The 23,618-nt window shown below is 38.1% G+C and overlaps 2 protein-coding genes across 2 annotated transcripts in view; one reads left to right on the forward strand and one right to left on the reverse strand.

Annotated features, from left to right (window-relative positions):
* Nucleotides 1-8,803, reverse strand: part of FKBP14 (FKBP prolyl isomerase 14) — a 37,990-nt gene extending 29,187 nt beyond the window's left edge. The window contains exons 1-2 of the mRNA XM_053714196.1: nt 8,461-8,803; nt 885-1,033 (exon numbers count right to left, since the gene is read on the reverse strand). Coding sequence (XP_053570171.1) covers nt 885-1,033; nt 8,461-8,642 — 331 coding nt within the window. The 5' untranslated portion in view covers nt 8,643-8,803. The remainder of the gene's footprint in view (nt 1-884; nt 1,034-8,460) is intronic.
* A 100-nt stretch (nt 8,804-8,903) lies between these two features.
* The window catches only part of PLEKHA8 (pleckstrin homology domain containing A8), a 237,270-nt gene continuing 222,555 nt past the window's right edge, over nt 8,904-23,618 (forward strand). The window contains exon 1 of the mRNA XM_053714195.1: nt 8,904-9,233. Within this exon, the coding sequence (XP_053570170.1) occupies nt 9,194-9,233 (40 nt within the window). The 5' untranslated portion in view covers nt 8,904-9,193. The remainder of the gene's footprint in view (nt 9,234-23,618) is intronic.

Here is a 23,618-nt window from a genome sequence, read left to right on the forward strand (position 1 = left end):
ATATTAGTACTGTTATTGTACACAGGTGAAAACAACATTACAGAACACTCAGGGAATATAGAGCAACACAAGCTTACCAGATCAGACAAGTGCAGTGGTTAAGGTAGTGTGAGGAACTTGCATGCATTAGTTCTATAGGGACCAGGTGCTTTTGCCAAGGATCATGCATGTTATTAAAACAGTCTGATTTAATATATAAAAATAAAAAAGACAGGAGGTTAGTGTACATTGAAAGTGCCCTTTATTATACTAAATATTCAATGTATAGACTTTCTTAAAGAAATTAAATCATTAAACAAATACAATGCTCCTCATTTTAGCACTGGGATTTAAAAAAAAAAAAAAAAAAGTGTTTGAATATAAAGGTGTTGTATAAAAGACAAATAACCGGTATATCAAAAACTTAAAAATTGACACTAAACCCAATTTTTTTCTTTCATGATTCAGATAGAGCATGCAATTTTAAGCAACTGTATAATTTACTCCTATTAGCAAATTTACTTTCGTTCTCTTAGTATCGTTATTTAAAAATCAGGAATGTAAGCTTACGAGCCAGCCCATCTCTTTGGTTCAGCACCTGGGCAGCGCTTGCAGATTTGTTGCTAAATGTAGCCACTAATCAGCAAGTGCTACCCAGGGTTCTGAACCAAAAATGGTCCAGCTCCTAAGCCAAGATTCCTGCTTTTTAAATAAAGATAGAAAGTGAATCAAGAAGAATTGATAATAGGAGTAAAATTATAAAAGTTGTTTAAAATTGCATGCTCTATCTGAATTAATTAAAGAAGAAAAATGGGTTTAGAATCCTTTAAAGTCTGAAACTGATAGAAAAAAAATAAAATACATACCCCACTATAGGTAAAACCATATTAGAATTAAATAATTACCTTTCCCTTCTTTACCGTAACCAAGTGATGGAGGAACCACTAACTTGCGCTTTTCTCCCACACACATATCTTTGAGACCTTTATCCCAACCTTTAATAACTTCTTTGATACCAAGTGTAAACCACACAGGTTGATTGTTTTCTTTGTAACTGAAAAGTATAGAAAAGACACTGGTTAACATTTTATATTGTAAATCGCCAAAACATACCAATAAAATAAAAAAAGCACCTTTCTGGTGTTACATTAGCTTCACAAAAAGTTATCTCAGATTATAGTATCACTTAGAGATGCCTATCCTATTTTCAACAAACAATTGGTAAACTAAACTGGGGGGAAAAAAAAAAAAAATCAAACCATTTAATCCTAAATATCAAAAAGATTGGGAAGAACCCTCTCTTGGCTTTAAAGTATAATACAACCCAAGCAGAATTTTACAGACATGCCAAATGTTTTCTTAAGCTTTGGGCGATACAAGTAACAATTTAATAAAAATATATGGCATTGAAATGCCTTGGACTTCTATTGTTCAGCAAATCCATGATTAAATGTATGGTCACTTTAAACAAAAACTTTTTTCTTTCCTAAGATATGATGAGTCCATGGTTTGAGTAATTACTGTTGGGAATATCACTCCTGGCCAGCAGGAGGAGGCAAAGTGCACCACAGTTAAACTGCTAAGTATCACTCCCTTACCCACAACCACCAGTCATACTTTTTGCCTTTGGCGCATGGAGGAGGTGAAGTTTAGGTGTCTGAAGAAAAGTTTTGATTTCATCTACAAGCAAGTTTTGGGGTATAGCTGTATTCCACGTCATTCCTTGCAGTCGGGTAGTGGTGGCTTTAAAACAGTTAGGAACTTGTAAAGAGGTACTTACTGCATTTTCCTAACAATTGCTGCCCTAGTTTAGAAAGCAAGAGTTGGCTACTCTGTTCTTTTTCAAAGGTCTCTGAAGAACTGTGTCTTCTCATACCTTGTAATGGTCTACATGCCGGACAGCGGAGCAGGTAAGTGATTTTTCTTCCAGTTGGGGAGACCATGCACTTAAATTAAGACACTTTTTTATTGGGACATAGATAAACCTGTTGTATGGGTTACACTGGGGCATGAAGCAGGCACTGTAGCATGTGTGAGACTAACATTTAAACTCTTTTAAAAAGAAAGGGTAAAATGTTTTTTATTAGGCTTTATTTTCTGACACATATTTACTTGACAAAACAATACAAGTTTAAACTGAAAGTAAAGGCTGAATTCTCTATTTCAGCAGCTTATTAATTTCCCTTTGCTTTAAATAAAATGATTTTAAACTGTCCAGTTTGAAAAACTCGATATTTCTGGTACTGAGTGTACCAGGAAGCTATTTTTAGTGCCTCTGTGTTGCAGCAGTAATTTGAGATCGGCAGTTGCGGTCACATGACCGGCTTTACTTCATAATGTTTGAGGGAAAGTTTGTTTCTACATTTCTGGGTGATCCGGTCTTAATTGGTAGCGGTAAGGCACCTCAGTAATTGAGGTGTGGTGTTGCCTGAGGGGTATTTTAGACGTTTGATGTTTATTAAATGTTTTCTTAACATTTCTCACATATTTTAGCTGGGGATCGATCCTGATTTGGTATAAACGTATTTTTTCCTTGGCTTATTTTAATTGAATAGTAAAATCTTTAAAACATATCTCTAGAAGTTTATTTACTGTTTCACAACATGTCTAATTTGGAGCAAGAGCCTGCTCTCTTGAATTCATGCTTATGTCTCTCAGGATGATGTTGTTAAAATAATACCTCAGCTTTCTCCTGCTACGTCCCAAGCCTCAATGGCGTCACATGCAGTGCCCTGAGGTTCCTCTACAACTACTAGTGGAGCTTGTTTAAAAGCAGAAATTGCTGCCCAGGTATCTTCAGCCGTATCTGAGGCATTAGCTGCCATTCCCAGATTACAGGGAAAACGCAAGAGGAAATCTAGAAATTCAGAAAGTAAGGTGCCCGTCATCAGTTCTGATTCCCAAGTTGCCCTCACTCATAAGTCTGATGAGGAAGATACATCGGGACTTTGGAGGGTGAAATCTCAGATTCGGACAGTTCAATTCCTTCTTCTGAGACTGAGGTGGTATCCTTCAGATTTAAGCTTGAACACCTTAATGTATTGTTAAAGGAGGTTTTAACTACTTTAGATGACTCCGATACCCCTGTCGTTGTCACTCCTAAGAAATTTAGTAAACCTCCCTCTTCAGAGGTTTTTCCCTGTGCCGGACCGTGCTAGGGAGCTTATCTCACAGGAATGGAAGAATCCAGGTGTGTCTTTCCACCGTCTCCCATTTATAAGAAAATGTTTCCTGTCAAGGACTCCATTAAAGACCCTTGGTATACTGTACCCAAAGTTGAAGGGGCCATTTCCATTCTGGCTAAGAGAACCACTATTCCCATTGAGAATAGCTGCTCTTTTAAGGATCCGATGGACAAGAAAGCTGGAGGCTTATTTGAAAAAGATTAATGTTCATCAAGGTCTCCAATGGCAACCTGCGGTATGTATTGCCACCAAGACTAGTGCTGCATCTTATTTGTTAGATACCTTGTCTGATTCTCTTCAAGTAGAGACTTCCTTGGATGAAATTCAGGATAGGAATAAAGCTCTTAATTTGACCAATTCCTTTATTGCAGATGCCATTTTACAGGTTGTTAGACTAGGAGCTAAAACTTCTAGTTTTGCTGTCCTAGCCCGCAGGACGTTATGGTTGAAATTCTGGTCTGCGGACGTTTCCTCTAAAAAGTCAAGCTTCTGGGATTCCTTACAAGGGCAAAACCTTGTTTGGACCCGGTTTGGCAGAAATGATCTCTGATATTACGGGTGGAAAAGTGTCTTTTCTACCTCAAGATAAGAAGAATAGGCCTAAAGGACATCAGAGTAATTTTCGTTCCTTTCGTAACTTCAGAGGAAAGCCGCCCCCTTCTTCTTCCAAGCAGGAACAAACCAAGTCTTCTTGGAAACCCAATCAGTCTTAGAACAAGGGGAAACAAGCAAAGAAACCTGCAGCCGATTCCAAATCAGCATGAAGGGTTTGCCCCTGATCGGATCAGGTGAGGGCTAGACTTTCTCAGTTCTCTCAAGCCTGGATATGAGATGTCCCAGATCCCTGGACTGTGGACATAGTACCCCAGGGTTACAAATTGGAATTCAAGACTTTTCCTCCCAGAGGCAGATTCCATCTCTCAAGATTATCTGCAGACCAGATAAAGAGAGAGGCGTTCTTGAAATGTATACAACATCTTTCCTCCCTGGGAGTGATAGTTCCAGTGCTGGAACAGGGTCTCGGGTTCTAATCCAACCTATTTGTGGTTCCCAAAAATGAGGGAACTTTCCGTCCCATTCTAGACTTGAAGTGTCTAAACAAGTTTCTCAAAGTTCCATTCTTCAAGATGGAGACAATACGTTCCATTCTTCCTTTAGTACAAGAGGGTCAGTTCATGGCAACCATAGACCTAAAGGTTGCGTTTCTTCATGTTCCTATTCACAGGGACCATCACAAATTCCTGAGATTTGCCTTTCTGGACAAACATTTTCCAGTTTGTGGCCCTTCCATTTGGTCTAGCCACGGCTCACAGAATTTTTTCAAAGGTTCTGAGGGCTCTTTTGGCAGGGATCCATTCTCGTGGAATTGCTGTGGCACCCTAACTGGACGACATATTGGTTCAGACGCCATCTTTTCAACAAGCAAAATCTCACATACATATTGTTGTCTTTTCTTTGTTCCCACGGATGGAATGTAAATCTGGAAAAAAGCTCCCTTTCACCTGCTACAAGAGTAGTGTTCTAAGGGACCATAATAGATTCTCTATTGAAGATTTTTCCGACAGAGATCAGGAAAAACAAAATCATTTCCTCTTGCCTCTCTCTTCAGGCTACTGCTCATCCTTCCGTGGCTCAATGTATGGAGGTAACTGGTCTGATGGTGGCTTCCATGGACATCATTCCTTTTGCTCGATTCCATTTGAGAGCTCTACAGTTGTGCATGCTCAGACAATGGAATGGCGACCATGCAGATCTATCTAGAGAATAGAGTTACATCAGTCGTCAAGGGATTCTCTCACGTGGTGGATTTCTCAGGAACATCGGTCTCAGGGCATATGCTTTCGGAGACCTTCCTGGGTGATCGTGACCACGGACGCCAGCCTGGAACGCGTTAAAAGTTCAGGGCCTTTAGACTCTGGAGGAGTCTGCACTTCCCATCATCTTGGAGTTGAAGGCGATTTACAATGATCTATTGGCTTGGCCTCAGTTGTCCTCAGCCAAGTTTATCAGGTTCCAGTCAGAACCCTGGCTTACATCAATCACCAGGGAGGAACTCTGAGTTCTTTAGCCATGAAGGAGGTTACTCTGATTCTTCAGTGGGCAGAGACCCACAATTGCTGTCTGCCATCCACGTTCCAGGTGTAGACAACTGGGAAGCGGATTTTCTGAGCAGACAGACTTTTCATCCCGGGGAGTGGGAACTCCATCCGGAGGTGCTTTCCAGCTTAGTCCTCAAATGAGGGGTGCTGGAGTTATATCAGAATGCCAAGCTTCTAAAAAAGGTACAGTTCAAGGTCAAGAGATCCGCAGGCTGTTCTGGTAGATGCTCTGGCGGTTTCTTACGTTTTCAGGTTGGCATACCCGTTTCCACAGTTTGCTCTCCTTCCACGAGTCATTGTTCGTATCAAACAGGAGAGGGTGTCAGTGATTCTAATAGCCCCTGTGTGGCCTTGCAGGATCTGGTTTGCAGACCTAGTGGAGAGGTCAATTCTCCCACCTTGGAGACTAACTCTGAGGAAGGACCTCCTGATTCAGGGTTCCTTCCTTCATCCAAATCTTTTTTCTCTGAAGCTGACTGCTTGGAGATTGAACGCTTAATGCTGTTTTTTCTGAGTCGGTCATTGAGACCATGATTCAGGCTCGCAAGCCTGTTACTAGAAAGATTTACCATAAGATATGGCGTAATTATCTTTATTGGTGTGAATCCAAGGGCTACTGTTGGAATAGAATTAGAATTCCTAGAATTTTATATTTTCTTCAGGAAGGCCTGGAGAAGGGATTGTCAGTCAGTACCCTGAAGGGTCAGATTTCTGCTTTATCAGTTTTACTACATAAACTTTTGACCGGATGTACAATCTTTTTGTCAGGCCTTGATCAAAATCAGGCCTGTCTATGTCTGTTGCTCCTCCTTGGAGCCTTAACCGTGTTCTTAAAGTTTTACAGCTGGCTCCGTTTGAGTTGCATTCCTTAGACATTAAGTTGTTAGCAACAAGAAACAAAAGCTTCCAAGATATCTCTTTTGCTCGAAGAGTCTCGGAACTCTCAGCTCTGCAGTGTGATTCCCCTTATCTTATTTTTCATGCCGATAAGGCGGTACTTCGTACTAAGTTAGGTTTCCTTCCTAAGGTTGTTTCTAATAGAAATATCAATCAGGAAATTGTTGTTCCCTCTCTGTGTCCTAATTCTTATTCTTCCAAAGAACGTTTGTTACACAATTTGGATGTTGTATGTGCTCTTAAATTCTACTTACAGGCGACTACGAATTTTGGCCAGTCCTCTGCCCTCTTTGTCTGTTTCTCTGGGAAACGTAAAGGTCAGAAAGCTACTGCTACTACTCTTTTTGGTTACAAAGTATAATTAGTTTGGCTTATGAGACTGCTAGACAGCAGCCTCCTGAGAGAATTATTATTATCATTCCACAAGAGCCGTTTCCTCTTCTTGGGCTTTCAAAAAATGAAGCTTCTGTGGAGCAAATTTACAAGGCTGCAACTTAGTCTTCTCTACATACTTTTTCCAAACTTGATACTTTTGCATCGGCTGAGGCTTCATTTGAAAGACAGGTTCTTCAAGAGGTGGTGCCTTCTGTTTAGGACTGCCTGTCTTGTCTCTCCCTATTTATCAGTGTCCTCTAGCTTGGATATTGGCTCCCAACAGTAATTAATTAAGCCATGGACTCACTATATCTTAGGAAAGAAAAACAAAATGTATGCTTACCTGATAAATGTATTTCTTTCCAGATATGTTGAGTCCACGGCCCCACCCTTTGTTTTAAGACAGTTGTTCTTTTGACTATAACCTCAGGCACCTCTACACCCTGCGTTACTCTTTTTTCGCCATGTTCCTTCGGTCGCATGACTGGGGGTTGTGGGTAAGAGAGTGATACCTAGCAGTTTAACTGTGGTGCCCTTTGCCTCCTCCTGCTGCCCAGGAGTGATATTCCCAACAGTAATTACTCAAGCCGTGGACTCACCATTTCCAGAAATAAATTTATCAGGTAAACATAATTATTTTTATTTTTTTAAACAGTGGATGATGTTACATAATTAGGCAAATTATTACCTCACAACAAAAGGTTGCAGCCCTAATAAATTATTATTATTTTTTTTTAATTATTATTAGGCTAGACTTTGCTGCACACCCCAACCAATAAAACATGATATCCGTGCACAAAAGCAAATGCTAAAATCTAACAGAAATGCATTGGATTTGCCCTCTTTTTACCCAAATAAAATGCGATAGTTTTCCCTTTCTGATTTTAGTGTGGTTTTACTATATTCAACTTATGTGCTTGTTGAAATGCAAAACTCTTTAGGTTTTTTTCACTTTCTAAAACCTACTCAGTCATTAGATTAGTGTTTGTGGCATCTAATGTGGAGGGAAGGAAGACCACCATGGGTGGGCAATACACAGAAATACTGACTTCCCCATCTGAGAGAGTGTCCTATGAGAATATGCTAGAACTTTGCCAAGTGGAATGTTGTAGGTGTATGTTACTTGCATAGAGAATAGGTTATTCATAAGCATAAAGGCAATAGCAAAGTGGTGAACAGTGTTAAATCCAAAAGGTCACATCACAGCAAGAGATATCATTAAATCAGTGAAATATTTTACTAAAATTATTTTTGGAAGTGCTGCATTATTGTAATAATTATTCTAATAGGTATTTAGATACATTGAAATGAACTTAGGCGACAGTAAAGTCACAATTACATTTTCATGATTCAGATAGAGCATGCAATTTTAAACAACATTCCAATATACTTCCATTATGAAATGTTCTTTATTTTCTTGGTATCCTATGTTGAAGAAAAACCAGTGAACATAGCCTCAAAGATTATATGATCTGTACAAATCCAAACATATACTGTATTTCTATTTTCAAATTTCGTTTGTTTGGTATCCTTTGTTGAAGCTTAAACCTAGTTAGTCTCATCCATTTCATGCCAGGAGTCATAACATTTGAAAAACATTCTTGCAAACACTACTGCCATAGAATGCTAAAGACACTTACACGAGCCTGAACTCTCTGAGTCTAACTAGGGTTATATTGCAGCTCCATGAGACTGACAACCCCACATTCTTTTGACTCATCAACCCTGTGAGCAATTTAAAACAACATCCTTCACTTGTATTGTCGGGTATCTGCTAATAGTCTACAGTTCTATTTAAATATCTATAAACCTCCACTGTGTACCGGTTCATACATGCAGTGTTAGAATATTAAACACATAAATGTATCTGTATTTCTGTAGTATAATAATTTTATTGCAGGTTTGTGTCATGGGAAAGTACTCACGTTGAGTGAAATAAAGTTTCATTTTCAAGAAATCCTTCAAAGTGAACCAGCAACATATCTCCATATTTGGTTTTCCTATGGCAGATGAATGGCTTCTCCTGAACTTCTATCTGCACTTCTGGTTCTGGGATGAGAGCCCCATTAGCAAAGGCGAAAAGAGCAACAAGGAGAAAGAGCATCATGTCACACAGTCACACTTAGTGATGCTAGGACACAAGGTTGATATTGTGCAGAATTCATAAAGAGCGCCCCTCTCACATTACCCTCTTGACGTGGCACATATAAACCATCACAGTTTTAGCTGGAGGGCCATTTAACTTCCAAACAGATCATTTTGATAGGCTGCAGCGAGTGGGTGTGTCTAACCTCGGAAGGAGGCTTACTATTGGTCAGGGTGCATAGTCCAAGTCTTGTTTTAGAATCTGATAGGCTGCATTCATTTCAGGAAGACATCAGTCGCACGAACTTTGTGTATATTCAATGGCCACCGTTCGTGACGCTGAGGGGGCGTTCTGAGGTGTCATTGCTTTCACAGCTGTCTGTATTCCGCAGCTAGAGTTGCTATTCACAACAGAGATGCGCTGACTACACTACTCCCAGGGATTGGCTGAGAACGTGCGTTTAGGGAGTTCTGTTGTAACGCTAAAAACTCGGCATAGAAGAGGGACAGGACATCCAGGGGCCTGGGCAAGAAGGACTGGAATGAGGGGCATGTGGTTATGAGCCTGACAGCATGGAGGGGATTCTGCATAAATGGACCAATTATCTGAGTGGTGAGTGCTTCCAATTCAACCTTTGTGTCTAATTCCTAGAGAGATGTGACTGAAAAAGGGTGGCTGAACTAAACAAACAGGCAGGTTTGCTCTATCAGGTTTCTGCTTGCATTGAGCAGTGCTTATCTATGTTATAGTAAAGCTCATAACGTACAAGATAGTTGTGATAATAATATTACTGGAATAGGGAAGCCCATGCAGACGTATAGTATACATGCATCACTATAGAATCTCTAGAAGTAAAAAACAAGGGGAATTATTAATGAAAAACACATATGAATACTTACCTGGATGCTTAGTCAGATCCACACACATTAAAGGTAAAGATGAGTAAGAATGAGTAGAGAACAGATACAGGACAAACAACTTTTATTTTGTTTCAACCTAAGCAGATAAATGTGGCAACTCTCTTTAGAGATCAAGACAAGTTATTCTGGAAATTTAATCTAATCATGCAGGTTTAATTTCTCACATCAATTACTAACCTTGTGTTTCTCTTTTTGAGTGTCAGATAAGTCTAAATGTCAGATACCATTAGATGTCCACCCATCATTTAGAAAAACTTGTACTGATATAAAGCATCTTATAAATACCTTTGTTGCATAATTACATATTTGTTGTTCATAATGTTATGTTTCAAATTATAATAATCTACTATTTAGGATTACTAAATAAACTATTTTATATACCTCATAGTCATACATATTGGTAACCAAGATACACATTTGCTTGGATAATGCTAAATGAGGGATCTAATTCATTTTGGATTGTGACACCTGTAGTTACTTTTTGAAAAATTGTATGCATTCCACAAGAGTAAAAAAAATGTTGTACCCAAGTGCCACACATATATTTATATAATATGAACTATTCCTAAACTTTAAATGAAATTAAACTAAAAATGTAACGCCCCATAAAATGTTAATTATATATAATAGTGATAATACTAAAAATGTACTTTCATAATATATTTTGCCTACATTTCCTGTAATTTACCTACTGACATTTGTAGTGTTTCTACTACCTCAGATAGGCTTCAGTGCATTTCATAGAAGCAGAACTCTGATACTCTTAATGGTGTACAGTGATTGGCTTGTAAGCATTGTATGTATGCTTTTTATCCAACACTAATTGACCATAGAAAAGGTGATAAATAAAGGGATGTACACCAACAAAAGATTTCAATAGCAGTACACAAATAACATGGAGATGCCATATATGGTTATTATTGCAATTTACCTTCAGGCTAGAGTGCTGGTGCATATACAGAATTTACAGAATTGAGTCAAAAAAGAATAACACTGCAAGTCCAAGAGCTAGCCAACTAATACAAGTCGGTGGTTATATCAACGCAATTCTAATTTCCATATAAGCAGAACTGGAATTACCATAAGACACCTGGTAATATCGATATAGACATACAATAGCAACACTGCAGTAACCTATAACACAGGTAACCAGTTCTGAATACTTGATGGGTTTATATAGTGCTACACATTAACCAATAACAATACATACTAGTAGCTTGCTTTCATTGAGCAGTAATTTGGTTTGCGGTATTGTGCACTCGCAAACCATTAATTATGCTGTCAGAAGCAATATCGTTTATCGACTGTTTCCAATGTCGGGTTATACCTCAATATCGGTAGCCGGACTTCGGCTGCCGAAAAAATCTTCACGTCCCATAGAAAGTAATAGGAGCCGTTAATCGATCAATTATACCAGGTTTACAATGAAAGCGCAAACCGTTAATACACTGTCGGAGGCTGTCGATACATTGAGAAATATTACACCCGGCTCAACTAGGTGTAAAAGAGGAAAATTGTGCTTTTTGAGACCTATTTTCTATTGAAATTATAAAACTTTCAAATAATGCAAGTGTTTTAATGTAGAAATAAATTGTTATAAGTAATATTTATTGTTGTGTCATGTATAGGAATAGTTGAACTTATATTCTAATAGAAATATCAGTATATATTTAAATATAATAATAATATATGCAAGAGCATATCTACAGAATTCAAACTAGACCTATGCCTAAGGCAGCAATACATATTACTTATATTTGTGAAGTGGTAAAAATAATTATATTAAAAAATAGTATTTGATTATTGTTAAAAATATGTATTATAAATAAGTGTATCTTTATTTTTCTTGAAAGGTAATCGCAAGTAAGGAGCACAGACGTTAAACGTAAATTCTATAGTGTAAGGTCGGTTACCTTAGCAACTAATTGATTTTCAAGGAATCCGACATCAGATGGAAGCGTTAACACAACGTTAACTTACAGCTACACGAAAAGAGTGATCGCACGCAATGCGCAAAATATTTCAATGGAAACCTGGTACTAAAATGGAGCCGTAAATTACTTTAAGCTGTCAACCACTTCGGTAGCTTACGGCTCCATTTTTAACAACTGAATGGAAGCAAGCTCTAGGTTTGTCTGTGGTGTGTGCAATATTTCCACAGTAATGTCTATAAAATACTCTAATTCTAATATTCCGATCCTATTGGCTTTTGCTGTAAACATGTATATAAAAATCCTTTAATAATTGAAAACCAATTTAGTGCCCAATTAATGACCATCCTATTGTGACAACCTGATTATTATACAACACTATTATAAGGACAGAGTGTTAATATTAAACTCTGAAAGGTCCTATGCTGACCAACACTATTCCCAAATTTTCTTGCTTTTGGCCAATTACACTATATACTTTTATATAGTTACCACCAGACCCCCTGTAGTGCTAAAATAGTATCTTGATAATACATCCCTGAATCTTGTTTGTGTTTTTAATGTCACACATTGTTTTTCTAACTTTTAAATTTGCACTAAAAGTTATGTTTTAAATTAATACCCAAGACGTTACCCCTTATAACATGATGTCCTTTACAAAGGGGAGACAGAAGTGCTAAGTGCATCTTTTTTAGTCAAATTATTTTTGTCTTAATTCTGTAAATTAAGGGATGTGTTTGAGGCCTGCAAAATAATGCATTTTTTTTTATAATAAAAACTGCTTTTAAAACATTAATTTTGCATGCAGATCTGAAGTAAATACAAATTGACTTGAATGCCCCTCTATTTAAAAAGTAAGTATAGATTATATAGCATTTTATATATTAATTTTAACATTAAAAAGACATGTCTAGTATCTGTTTATCCAAGTTAAGTTGTTAATATTACACCACCTTTATACAAACCTTTTACAGATTTTCTCTCCGGTACTTACTAGGCAAAAATCCTCATCACACCCATAGCCAATATATGGGTGATTCTTAACTAGAGTATCTGGATATTCCAGTTTATCATAGTGCCTGAATCAAGGTGTCACAGGGCAGAATGTAATTATTTAAGAAGTGGATAAAATGTTTACAAATTGTAACATTATTTTCCGAATGTGATAAATAGTTTTACAATTTTATTTGGTTTAGTCTAAATTTATTTTTAAATGGGTAAAATGTATTTTTTATATTTAAATCTATATATTGCAAGCTAGAGTCTGTATTTTTTGTATTCATGTAACTATATAGAAAGTACATTAGTGAATTCTAAAGGTTTCTTATGGTGGATTGTGACAAATACTCTACTGAATGGAAGTTACTTTAACGTATTAACTGCTTTCTTATGAACAAATAAATACAGTAGATTTACACAATCGGCAAATGCATGATAAAAAGATAAGAAAAGACAGAAGCGCCACATGGCCCAATATTGTTTGGTCCAAAAACAACTTGAAATATAAGGGAGCGAACTCACATTTGTGTCACCCAGAAGACCGACAGCCGGTAATGATGTGATGTCTGTGTCAGAAAGATAAAAAGAAACACAGGTGCCTATATGGCCTAGTATTGTTTTGACACAGGTATATCAATTTGATGAAACAGCTTATTGCTGAGAAACGCGTCGCCTTGTTTTTATTATTTTAATAAAACAATTTTATATCTTGAACACTTGCTAACATCTTTATTGCCACATTTTTCCCCTCTGGCTGAGAGGGAACTACTTTTGGGTTTTTCCTGACCACTGGTGTATCCTGGGTCTATCCTGACCATTGGTGTCTTTGGAGTTCCATCTGTTTCCAGCTGGCCTTTGAATAAGTCTGGTGGGTGACTATATTGATCCCATCCTGCCTCTATAGCATCAAGGGAGATGCTACAACTATTGTGAGTACCACTCCTCTCTTTTGAAATTGATATACCTGTGTCAAAACAATACTAGGCCATATAGGCACCTGTGTTTCTTTTTATCTTTCTGACACAGACATCACATCATTACCGGCTGTCGGTCTTCTGGGTGACTGTTATAGATCCCAGACTGTCTCCTTAGCACTAATTGAGGTGCTTCCACAAATGTGAGTTCACTCCCTTATATTTCAAGTTGTTTTTGGACCAAACAATATTGGGCTATGTGGCGCTTCTGTCTTTTCTTGTCTTTGTAGATTACTGCCTTGGATCCCGGCCTGGATCTCCACAGATAGCTGCCTTGATCTTCTCGCCAGAGACTTGTTACTCAATATTGAGACTCTCAATATACCATTATTGGGTTATCTACTAACATATGTTTATGATTTAGATTGCTTGATATATCATCGTATACCTTCTATCATATACTATTGTGTTATTGTATTATTACACTGCCTTTGTTACTCTGAGTTATTGCAAACTGAAGTATAGTTACTCTTTACTATTTAGTATATATATATTCCTTCTTTCTCTATTTGAGGTTGATATCTCTCTCTATTGAGGCTGATTTATTTTCACTGTGTCGATCTAAAATTGTACAGTTTATACTATTAGAGCTAGTGAACATTTTGCTATAGGGTGCCTCCTCCTTTGTTGTTATGATAAAAAGATAATGCAATAGCTCTTAGTCTGAATTTCAAGTGAGTAGTAGATTTTTTTTTTTTTTTTTTTTCTAAAAAATGTCAAAGTTCAGTCTATTTTCACTACTCCTGTATCATGTGACAGCAATCAGCCAATCATAAATGCATATACTTATAGTCTGTGAATTCTTGCACATGCTCAGTAGCTGGCGATTCAAAAAGTGTAAATATAAAAAGTCTGTGCACATTTTGTTAATGGAAGTAAATTGGAACGTTGTTTAAAATTGTATGCTCTATCTAAATCATGAAAGTTTAATTTTGACTTAAAGTGAATGTCAATTTTCCTGTATACAAATCCATCAAATGCTTTCTTTTGTACATATTAGTTAAACCGCCACATTTTTTTCCCCAGAAAAATAAACAATTCTTTATATATTTATCTTACAAATTTCATTCCGATATGAACCCAAACTCCTCCCAGCCGTTACTTCCTTCTTCTCCCTGGTGTGACGTATAGAGTGGTCCCACCCGCTCTATACATATACTTCATGCACGCTCCCGTGGACACCTTCAATTGCGCATGCGTTTACAGCCGATTTCATAGACTAGCTACATAGTATTCAATGAATGAATACATTCATTGAATACTATTCATACATCGAGCGCAGCTGTATTGTACTGTTCTACCTCTATTTCTAGCTACGAAATCAGCTTGTATGGATGAATACAAATTATTTTCATTATTTTAATGGGGATTTATTTTTATAACAAATTTATAAATGCCTAACTTATTTTTATTTCTTCCGCTTTGTTGGCGTTTATAAAAAAAAGTACTAATGTACAGAGGTTATTATACTAAGTACCCCCTTATGTGTGTTTTGTATAGGTGATAGGTGGCCACAACATATAGCGTTAATCTATTGCTATTGAGATTTCTTGAAAGTGCGCATTAGGATTCTATGACGTAATTCAGTATTTAACGCATGCGCATTAACAATCAGTGACGTTTTGAAAAGGGAGTTGAACCCCCCGGGGGGGGGGGGGGGCAATCGATGATTGGGAAAAGAGCACTTCTAAACCTGTCAATCAAATAGCAAAGATGGCGGGCGGAGGAATCGTAGGGCTATATAACTTATAAAACGTTAATTTTTGGCGTAAATATAGTGGTCAAGGGAAATGATGAATTAAAGTTCAACTTATTTTTTATGCACATTAGTGTGGCGTTCTCGGGGGTGGTGACTTTACATTCACTTTAAGTGTCCCTTTAATCTTCTATTTTTTCTTCGTTAAAGGTGTCAGTGCTACTGTAACAGGTTCTTCTATTTCTTTCATTGTTTGTCAAATATTTAGACAAAAGTGGAGCAACTGTTTGTTACCTTTCACATCATTTTTCTTTATTGTACTTGACTCAAGTTACAACTGTCCTGTCCTCCGGTATAACGCCTTCCTTTTTCAACAACAACTTTTGTCAATTAAATTTACACTTTTATACTAGTAGCCTGTTTTCATGACTTCTGCAGGCAGCATTCTATACTGTATTACATATTTTCTGCAACCATTTGTATTGCATCTTGCTTAATTACCCAGGTAACTGCTTATTATAGGACTGGTGCAATTTTTGTATTATCAGGGAAGCCCTAGACCTGTTCATAAAATGTAATTCTGTTCTCTAGCATATAAAACATGGGCTAACGTAATCAAATGTGAGTCTTTATGACAGTTTATTGTTAGTAGGTATATAAAAAAGCATTTTTACACTAGATTTTTTTTATTTTTTTTTGCATAAATGTTTTGTAAATCCATTTATATAGCCCATCTGGGATTTTCAGACTACTAACCAAGCCACAAAGTTTTAGATATATACTGATGTCTACAGACTTCTTGTTGTGTAATGGTTCTTTTCATATGCAAGAGAGGGGGGAGTTTCTGCCTTTCATGCTTTCCCAGCCCCTTTCAGTGGGTGTCCCTGCTTAACCTAATGACTAGTGCTAAACTGGGAGCTTCTAAGTATGTTTTTATATCAGTATCTGTGTATTCTTCTTTATAGTTGTGTCTATTACATGCAGTCATATGACAATTAGGGATGGGCGAATGTTTTGCAACATTCGAAAAATGAAACAAATTTTAACACGGTCGTTCAAATCGAATTTTGAATGTTTACATAACATTCTAACATTCGATTTTCAAATGTTCGGTTTTGAATATTACGATTACATTCGAAAATATTTGTTTTGAAAAATTCGAATTTATATATTTGTAATAGTATTTCTAATGCTTTCTTTAAATGTAATATTCAAATTATGCAATATTCGATCGAAATAGAAACTTTTGAATTGATATATTTATATCTATTATGTATCAATTTACTAGATTCTCTACCACATGAACTATTGAACTTCTGAATAGTATTTGTTAGATAGAATGTTAAATTCAAAATTTTTAATGTGGACATTCGATCTTATTATAAACATTCAAATTCGAAAGTGACATTCGAAAACTGTAAATAGTAATAGTATTCGATTATAGCATTTTTAAGAATATTCGTTTGTATCAACATTCGGATTTGTAATTCGAATTTCGGTAATAACATTCGTTCTAACATTCGAATTCGGAAATTTACACATTTGCCCATCCCTAATGACAATTGGTGTCAAGGGGACAGAGCGGATTTCTGGCATCAGTTTTTTTTAAAGAAACATATATTTTAAATATACTGTTTCCCTTTTTATTATTTTTGGCAAAACAAATGTCACAAATAAAAGTAAAGCAGAGAGACATGATTCATTCTTTTCGAACTTGCTCAATAGTAACTATGTACAGTAGAAACAGTAGTTAGCCTTTACAACATCTATGAATACTCCTATGAGATTTAGTGTGGAGTGACATCCTAAGACAGTGAGAAAATGTCTTATTCTAAAAGGTTATTGGAAAGTATCCTGTATCTATGTGTAGGGTCCTTCTGTTTTGTGTGGTTCTACAAGTTTCTGGTTCCTAAGTTTTTGTATTTTAATAAAAGTTTCTGACTATTTATTCTTTCCATTCGAGTGTATTAGAAGAACTGTGCTAAGTGCTTCTCTTCTTATGTCCGTGACCAAGCCAGTGGCTGCACAAATTCTCTGTAGGACTCACCTAGACACTTCCTCAACATAGTGTCTGGCCAAAACAATTATCACTTATAAAAAGTTCTTTCCAATAGCATGGAGAGTCCACAAATCCATTCAATTACTAGTGGGAATTCAAACCAGGTAGAGGCAAAGAACACCCTAGCAAAGCTTCACATATCCTCCCACTTCCCACAATCCCCAGTCATTCTTTGCCTGTGTAACATTGTGGGTGATGTGCGAAGAAGGTGTCTGAAGAAATCAAGTTGTTAATCCTTTAATGGGTACCTTTTCCTGCAAGCAAGGACTGGGGTTATGCTGTGTCCATGTAATTCTCTTTAGTAAGAGTTATGGTGGCTTTTAGCAGTTGGAAGACGGCGAGGTGGTCTTTACTTACCTTCCAACATTTTTGCTACCCCTATAAAGAAAACCAGGGTTGGTTACTCTGTTTTTTTCTTTATCTACAGGTCTATGTCAGTGAGGATTCTGTCACACCTGTTTGCTGTACCTGCCCTACAGCGGATCCACAAGTAAGTGCTTTAACCTTCTAGGTGAGAAGGATGCAGCACTTAGCAGTTCCTTGTTTTTAAAAAGAAAGTAAAGGATATTTAGAGAACAAGGTGGATCCTTATTGGACTGAATATCCATTTTAAAGATTGGGGATTTATTAGGCAGCAGTTCAGGGCACTGTTCTGTCATGTAAAGTTTTTTTTTGTTTTTTTTTGGCTATGGGGATTTTGTTTGCACAAGTTTACATTTTATTTTATTTGGGTAATATCTCTTTAAGGAAGTTGTTGGCGGTTCTTTTTACCACATCTCATTTTTTAATTTGCGATCATGTGACCACTCAGTTACTTCCTGAGTGCTGAACATTTGTTTCTAGCCAGCTGTTTGGAAGCCGGATTTTCAAGGGGACAGAGTGGATTTCTGGCATCAGATAGGTGTTTTTCTTTTCTGCCTGTCGCTTCTCTCTGATGTTTGCAGCTTTCTAGGATTTGCAGTTTGAAAAGGATTGTTTTATCTGCTGATGTGGATTGGATTCCTGGTTACCGGTTGGGTGAGTCTCTCCAGTGTGACTGGGGTGTAGAGGTGCCAATTTTAATAATTATTTGATATCTATGCCTAAAGGTTTTTTTTATTCTATATTTTTTTATATAGAAATTAGAGTATAAGGGAAATAAGGGGCTATTTTTATTTACTATGGATACTGATCCCAAACTTTCTCAGTCATTTGATAAATGTCTTTATTGTGCAGATGCCCATGTTATACCTCCTGTTCAATTTTGTTATTATCTAAAGATAAGGATAACTGAGCCTGCTGTTCAGGGGTTGTCTCAGCCTTCTTCTAACATGTCCCAAGTGCCCCTCTCAGTCAGCCTCTGGGAGTGTTTGTTTGCCTAAAGATTTTGCTGCGCAGTTGACTTCTGCAGTTTCTGCAGCCCTAAGTGCTTTACCTAGTTCTGGTAAAAGGGCAAGGAAATCTAAGAACATTGCTATGGGTTCTGATTCCGCCATGACTGATTTGGTTAGTCTTTCTCAGTTATCTAGCAAGGATTATTCCTCTGCAGCTTCTGAGGGCGAGATCTCTGATTTGGAATCTGCAGTTCCTAGTACAGTAGATTCTGAGGAGGTTAATTTTAGATTTAAACTGGAGCATCTCCGTTTATTTTTGAAGGAGGTTTTAGCTACTTTGGATGACTCTGAAACAATTCCAGAGGCTCCTAAAAAAGCTAATAAACTGAATAGAGTTTTTGATATCAAACCTAAATCTGTGGAGGTTTTTCCTGTTCCAGGTCGCATGGGTTCCTTTTAACCCGTCTCCTGTGTTTTCCTGTGGCTGATTCAGTGCAAGATCTGTGGCGCAGTGTTCCTAGAGTAGAGGGCGCTATATCTACCTTAGGAACTACTATTCCTCTTGAGGATAGTTCCTCTTTTAAAGACCCTATGGATAAGAAACTGGAGGATTATTTAAGAAAGATGTTTCGTCCTCAGGGTTTGCAGTGGCAACCAGTTGCTAGTATTTCAACAGTCGCTGGTAATGCCTCTTATTGGTATGACTCATTGTCTGATCTAATTTTAGAGGAGACTACTATAGAGGAAATCGAAGATAGGATCAAGGCTCTAAAGCTGGCTAATACTTTTATCTGTGATGCCAATATGCAAGTTGTCAGGCTGGGAGCCAAGATTTCTAGTTTTGCAATACCAGCCCGCAGAGCCCTTTGGTTAAAGTCTTGGTCTGCGGATGTGACTTCCAAATCCAAGATTCTGTCTCTACCTTTTAAGATTAAGACTTTATTTGGTCCTGGTCTGGCAGAAATAATTTCCACGGTTACTGGTGGAAAAGGAGTTTTTACCACAGGATAAGAAGAATAGACCCAAGGGTCGCCAGACTTCTAATTTTCTTAACTTAAGGGGACAGAAATCTCCCTTATCTTCTAAATCTGAGCAAGCCAAGACTTCTTGGAGAGCTAACTAGCCCTAGAATGGATGGGTAAGCAATCCAGAAAGCCTTCCGCTGACGCTAAGTCAGCATGAAGGGGCCGTCCCCGATCCAGTTCTGGATCAGTTAAGAGGCAGGCTTTCCTTCTTTCAGCAGGCTTAGATTTGCGACGTTCCAGATCCTTGGGCAGTGAATCTAGTCTCCCAGGGATACAGGATAGGATTCAAATCTTGTCTCCCCAGGGACAGATTTCTGTTATCAAGGTTATTTGTAAACCAGGTAAATAGAGAGGGTTTCTTAAACTGCATAAGGGATCTGTCTTCTCTGGGAGTAATTAGCGCAGGGTCACAGATTTTATTCAAATCTTTTTGTGGTTCCCAAAAGGGGGGCACTTTTCAACACATTTTAGACCTCAAGTCTCACAACAAGTTTCTTGAGGTTCCGTCCTTCAAATTGCAGACTATTCATTCTATTCTTCCTCTAGTTCAGGAGGGTCAATTTATAAACACCATAGACCCAAAGGATGTGTATATTCATGTGCCTATTCACAGGGAACATTTCAAGTTCCTGAGGTCCGCTTTTTTGGATCAACATTTTCAATTTGTTGCCCTTCCATTCGGCCTCTCCACTGCTCCTCAAATCTTTACGAAGGTTCTAGGGGCTCTTTTGGCTGTGGCCAGATCTCTAGGGATTGTGGTGACTCCTTATCTGGACAATATCTTGGTTCAGGCGCCATCTTTTCAGTTAGCAAGATCCCATACAGATTCTCTGTTAGCCATTCTCCGCTCTCGCGGGTGGAAGGTGAATCTAGCGAAAAGCTTCCTGGTGCCAAGTACCAGGGTATGTTTTCTCGCGACAATAATAGACTCCGTATCTATGAAGATTTTTTTTGACGGAGGTCAGAAAATTCAAGCTTCTGAAGGCCTGTTGTTCTCTTCAGTCTCCTGTTCGCCTATCAGTGTACATGGAAGTAATTGGTCTCTTGGTGGCATCCACTGACATTTGTTCCGTTTTGCTCACTTCCATCTGAGACCTCTATAGTTATGTATGCTCAGTCAATGTAACAGAGACCACTCAGATCTCTCTCAGAGGATAGTTTCAGACTCTCAGACAAGGATTTCTCTGTCTTGGTGGATCTCCCAGGACCATTTGTCTCAGGCCACTTGTTTCCTGAGACCTTCTTGGGAGATTGTGACCACGTATGCCAGCCTGTTAGGCTGGAGTGCAGTTTAGGGGTCCCTAAGAACTCAGGGACTTTGGACTCAGGAGGAGTCTGCCCTCCCTATAAATATCCTAGAATTTAGAGCAATTCTCAATGCACTAACTGCTTGGCCTCAACTGTGTTTTGTCCGGTTTATCAGATTTCAATCGGACAACATTACTTCGGTGGCGTATATCAACCACCAAGGAGGAACTCTGAGCTTGTTGACTATGAAGGAAAGTGACTTGCATTCTTCAGTGGGTAGAGTCTCACAATTGTCATTTATCTGCCATTCATATCCCATGGGTGGACAACTGGTATCTAAGGAGGGAGACGTTTCATCCAGGGCCAAGTGTTCAATCTTTTGTCCAGGCTTTGGTTAGAATCAGGCCTGTATTTAGGTCAATTGCTCTTCCTTGGACTATTAACGTGGTTCTGCAGCAGGCTCCATTTGAGCCTATGCATTCTACTGATATTCGGTTATTGTCCTGGAAGGTTTTGTTTCTGCTGGCAATTTCCTATGCCCGTAGAGTTTCTGAGCTTTCTGCCCTACAGTGTGATTCTCCTTATCTTATTCTTCATGCGGATAAGGCGGTCCTCCGTACTAAATTAGGATTCCTACCTAAGGTGGTTTCGTAACACAATATTAACCAAGAAATTGTTGTTCCTTCATTTTGTCCATACCCTTCCTCTAAGAAGGAGCGGTTGTTGCACAATCTGGATGTTGTGTGTGCTTTGAAGTTCTATTTGCAGGCTACAAATGATTTTCGTAATTCTGCTCTTTTTGTTGTCTTTTCTGGTAAAAGGAGGGGTCAGAAGGCAACTTCTTCTACTCTCTCCTTCTGGTTGAGAAGTGTTATTTGATTGGCTATGAGACAGCTGGACAGCAGCCTCCAGAGAAAATTATGGTTCACTCCACTAGGGCTGTTGCTTCCTCTTGGACCTTTAAAAATGATGCTTATGTGGAACAGATTTGCAAGGCGGCCACTTGGTCATCTTTGCATACTTTTCCCAATTTCCCAAATTTTTATGTTTTTGCCTCAGCTGAGTCTTCCTTTGGGAGGAAAGTTCTTCAAGAGGTGGTGCCTTCTGTTTAGGTTCGCCTGTCTTGTGTATCCCTCCCTTCCTTCATTCTGTGGACTCTAGCTTTGGTATTGGTTCCCACTAGTTATTGAATGGATTTGTAGACTCTCCGTGCCATTGGAAAGAATATATAATTTATACTTACCTGATAAATTATTTTCTTTCCTGGCATGGAGAGTCCATGACCCGCCCTTATTTTAATACAGCGTTTTGTCATTTTCTAAACCTTAAGGCACCACTATACCCTTTGTGTCTTCTTTTCTTTCCATTATTCCTCGGCTGAATGACTGGGGATTGTGGCAAGTGGCCAGGAGTTGAATTCCCACTAGTAATTAAATGGATTTGTGGACTCTCCATTCCAGGAAAGAAAATAATTTATCAGACAAGTATAAATTATATTTTTCTGTAATGGTGCCCTGTTGGTAACCCTTAAATGGATATTAAACATAGTTTCATTTGTATTAAAAATGCACTAAGCAGTTTCTTATAGAAAACATTGCAATATGTATTATTCATCTATTTTAAATGGATTTTACCTTTTTATTTTTATACTACATTTGTATGGTGTCTTTTAGTTCCTGTTACAGCCCTACATTAAGAGACCTTTTGCAGGAAGGTTTATCTTAGCATGATGTCATAAAACTAGGCTTGTGAAAATACTAGATTACAGGGAATCAGATTTGCTCATGCCCAGAACTGACAGAATAAAAATTTACGGCTAGATTACGAGTTTTTGTCGGTAATGGTGTGCGGTGCTAACGAGCCTTTTTTTTCTCACCGCTCACTTAAGACAACGCTGGTATTACGAGTTTTCTTCAAGCCGGCGTTAGCCTCAGAAAAGTGAGCGTTGAGCAAAATTTAGCTCCACATCTCACCTCAATACCAGCGTTGCTTAAAGGGCCATGATACCCACATTTTTTCTTTCATGATTTAGAAAGAACTAAACATCTTTCTAATTTACTTCTATTATCTAATTTGTTTTATTCTCTTGATATTCTTTGCTGAAAAGCATATCTAGATATGCTCCGTAGCTGCTGATTGGTTGCTGCACATAGAAGCCTCGTGATTGGCTCACCCCTGTGCATTGCTTTTTCTTCAAATAAGGATATCTAAAAATGAAGCAAAATAAATAATAGAAGTAAATTGTAATGTTATTTAAATTTGTATGTTCTATCTGAATCATGAATGAAAGATTTTGGGTTTAGTGGCCCTTTAAGTCAGTGGTGAGCTGGCTAAACGTGCTCATGCACGATTTCCCCATAGGAAACAATGGGGCTGAGCTGGCTGAAAAAAACCTAACACCTGCAAAAAAGCAGCATTCAGCTCCTAACGCAGCCCCATTGATTCCTATGGGGAAATAAAAGTTATGTCTACACCTAACACCCTAACATGAACCCTGAGTCTAAACACCCCTAATCTTACACTTATTAACCCCTAATCTGCCGCCCCCGACATCATCGCCACCTACATTTTATTATTAACCCCTAATCTGCCGCTCCGGACACCGCCGCCACCTACATTATACTTATGAACCCCTAATCTGATGCCCCCCAACATCACCGAACCCTACATTTTATTTATTAACCCCTAATCTGCCCCCCCCAGGGGCGTATTAAGGCATAGGCCAACAAGGCCGGTGCCTAGGGCAGCAGATTTTTAAGGGGCAGCACAATTTTGAGTCCCTAGGGCCACTCTACTGAACTCAGGGCTGGGTGGCTAAATCAACCAATTACT

This window comes from Bombina bombina, chromosome 5, assembly GCF_027579735.1.
Source record: "Bombina bombina isolate aBomBom1 chromosome 5, aBomBom1.pri, whole genome shotgun sequence".
Taxonomy (NCBI): domain Eukaryota; kingdom Metazoa; phylum Chordata; class Amphibia; order Anura; family Bombinatoridae; genus Bombina; species Bombina bombina.